At 31.3% G+C, this 1,831-nt stretch overlaps 1 protein-coding gene across 1 annotated transcript; it reads right to left on the bottom strand.

Moving 5' to 3' along the window:
- Positions 1 to 4: 4 nt before the first annotated feature.
- LOC109587089 (E3 ubiquitin-protein ligase RNF213-like) lies at positions 5 to 1,787 on the bottom strand. The gene is made up of 10 exons (XM_020003310.1): positions 1,702 to 1,787; positions 1,569 to 1,658; positions 1,340 to 1,512; positions 1,077 to 1,299; positions 800 to 1,024; positions 621 to 751; positions 435 to 572; positions 244 to 385; positions 157 to 198; positions 5 to 109 (listed from the first exon to the last, which is right to left on the bottom strand). Exons 1-10 carry the CDS (start codon positions 1,783 to 1,785, stop codon positions 5 to 7), a joined length of 1,353 nt encoding a protein of 450 aa, XP_019858869.1. The 5' UTR covers positions 1,786 to 1,787.
- Positions 1,788 to 1,831: the final 44 nt, after the last annotated feature.

Below are 1,831 nucleotides of genomic sequence, written 5' to 3'. Positions count from 1 at the left end.
TTTTTTAGTGATTGGTTGTAAATACAACCTGATCATTTTCATTAATAGACACGAATTGTCCAGTTAAAAAACATTGTAGCACTACAACATCTTTATTTTTGAATTGTTTCTATTATTAAAGGCTTATTAGGTATAAAATAATTATAAGTAACTCACAAACTGACATGGGAAATTTTGTACAATTTTCAATTCATTATTCTACAAAATAAGAATATTGGTAGCAATGTATGATAATTTTTGTACTTTCAGTTCCTGTAATTGAAATTTAGCAACAGTATCAAACTCATCAAAGCCACTAAAGTTACGTCTCACAGCATGTTCAAGTTGTGGTCTTGTCAGTATAGAACCAGTCTCTTCACTCATCCAGTAGAGCATTTTAATAAGACTGAAGAATAGTCTTGTATAAATTTTAAATAGATAACAAATTGTATTACCTGTAAAAGTCTCGAAGTCCAAAGAATTCTCTTTTTTGAAGATCACATATACTTTTATATGCACTTGCAAGTTCAGTAAAATAAGTATTTAGCCTTTTAAGTACTGGATCATTGCTCCCTTTATCAGAGCATATGCCACTAAAATAATAGTAAACTATTAAGCAATTCATAATTATTTTTTTGTACATTGCACTCTCTTTAAGATCTTGAATGCTTGGCTCAGTACGTGTTACCATGATTCCTCTGTTCATCTTGGCAGGATCAAGAGCCCAGTTTGATATACCAATAAATGCCACTCTTTTTTCTCTGGCAATACGCTAAAGTATTTATAATGCATATAAACATGGAGAGAAAAATTTTGTTACTTGATCATCACTTCCGGACCCATCAGTTCCATCTTCAAGCAATGGATGCAATGCCTTTAATGGGAGGTAAGGTGATGCCTCAGCTAAACCAACTTCATCCAATACAACTACTGAGACAAATGCCGTTGTATCTCTTTTTTCCTGAAAGTTTCTGGCACTCATGAATACTTCAGTAATACTAGCAGGAGTTGATAGGCCACTGCATTGGTGGGAATGAAGATGGATCTATTATAATTAGTAATAAATTATTTTCAATAATATTATAGCAAGCACAAACTTGTTTAAAAAGTTTCATAGTTTCCTTTTTAGAGTTTTTTCCCTTCAATGAATTTTCAATGATTGCTTTAGCTAGTGATTTAGAGCTCCCGGGTTTCCCAACCAGAAACAGTGGAATACGCAATTCAATACACACAAACATCATAAATATGTTCTCCCTTAGAGCAGCATTTTTCGCTATATTATTTTCAATTTCCATACAATCTAATAACTCTTCTTGATACCTTTTAAAAATAATTAGTAATTACTAACAAGAAAGCTTACTTTTTAATAATGCTTTTATACTCTGTTAAACTAACAGGGTGAAGTGGTAAACTTATGCAATTTAAAACTTCAGTCATAAAATCATCACGTGAAGCCATTCGTGCCAAATATGCTACACTAAGAGCCAGTAATAATGATTGAGTAATTTTGTCCAAATTATCATGACCATTAATCTAAAATTATTTATTGCATGGCTTTAAATACTGCCCACTTAATGTAGTCTACATACTTGAAATACATCAGTAAATATCTCCAAAAAATATATAAACAATACAAGAGCTCGATCAACATCACGTAGACTCACAAAACTACACTCATCCTATATTAAATAATACAGTTTACATTCTAACATTTGTACTTACTTTCATTTGTTTAGAAAAATTCTGACATTTTGCTAGTACTGTACCAATGGCAATCACACAATCATTGGAAATGATGGCCTTCATTTGAAGCTATAAAGCCAGTGAAATATTGTCATATACATTATTGTAT

Source organism: Amphimedon queenslandica, unplaced genomic scaffold (genome assembly GCF_000090795.2).
Source record: "Amphimedon queenslandica unplaced genomic scaffold, v1.1 AMPQUscaffold_12689, whole genome shotgun sequence".
Lineage (NCBI taxonomy): Eukaryota > Metazoa > Porifera > Demospongiae > Haplosclerida > Niphatidae > Amphimedon > Amphimedon queenslandica.
This window is presented reverse-complemented; position numbering and strand designations above follow the sequence as displayed.

Coding starts and splice junctions, on each gene's coding strand:
- LOC109587089 (XM_020003310.1), bottom strand. CDS start 1,785: ATGAAGGCCATCATTTCCAATGATTGTGTGATTGCCATTGGTACAGTA. Junction 1,300..1,339: donor TATAAAAGCATTATTAAAAA/GTAAGCTTTCTT, acceptor TATTTTTAAAAG/GTATCAAGAAGAGTTATTAG. Junction 752..799: donor GGTCCGGAAGTGATGATCAA/GTAACAAAATTT, acceptor TAAATACTTTAG/CGTATTGCCAGAGAAAAAAG.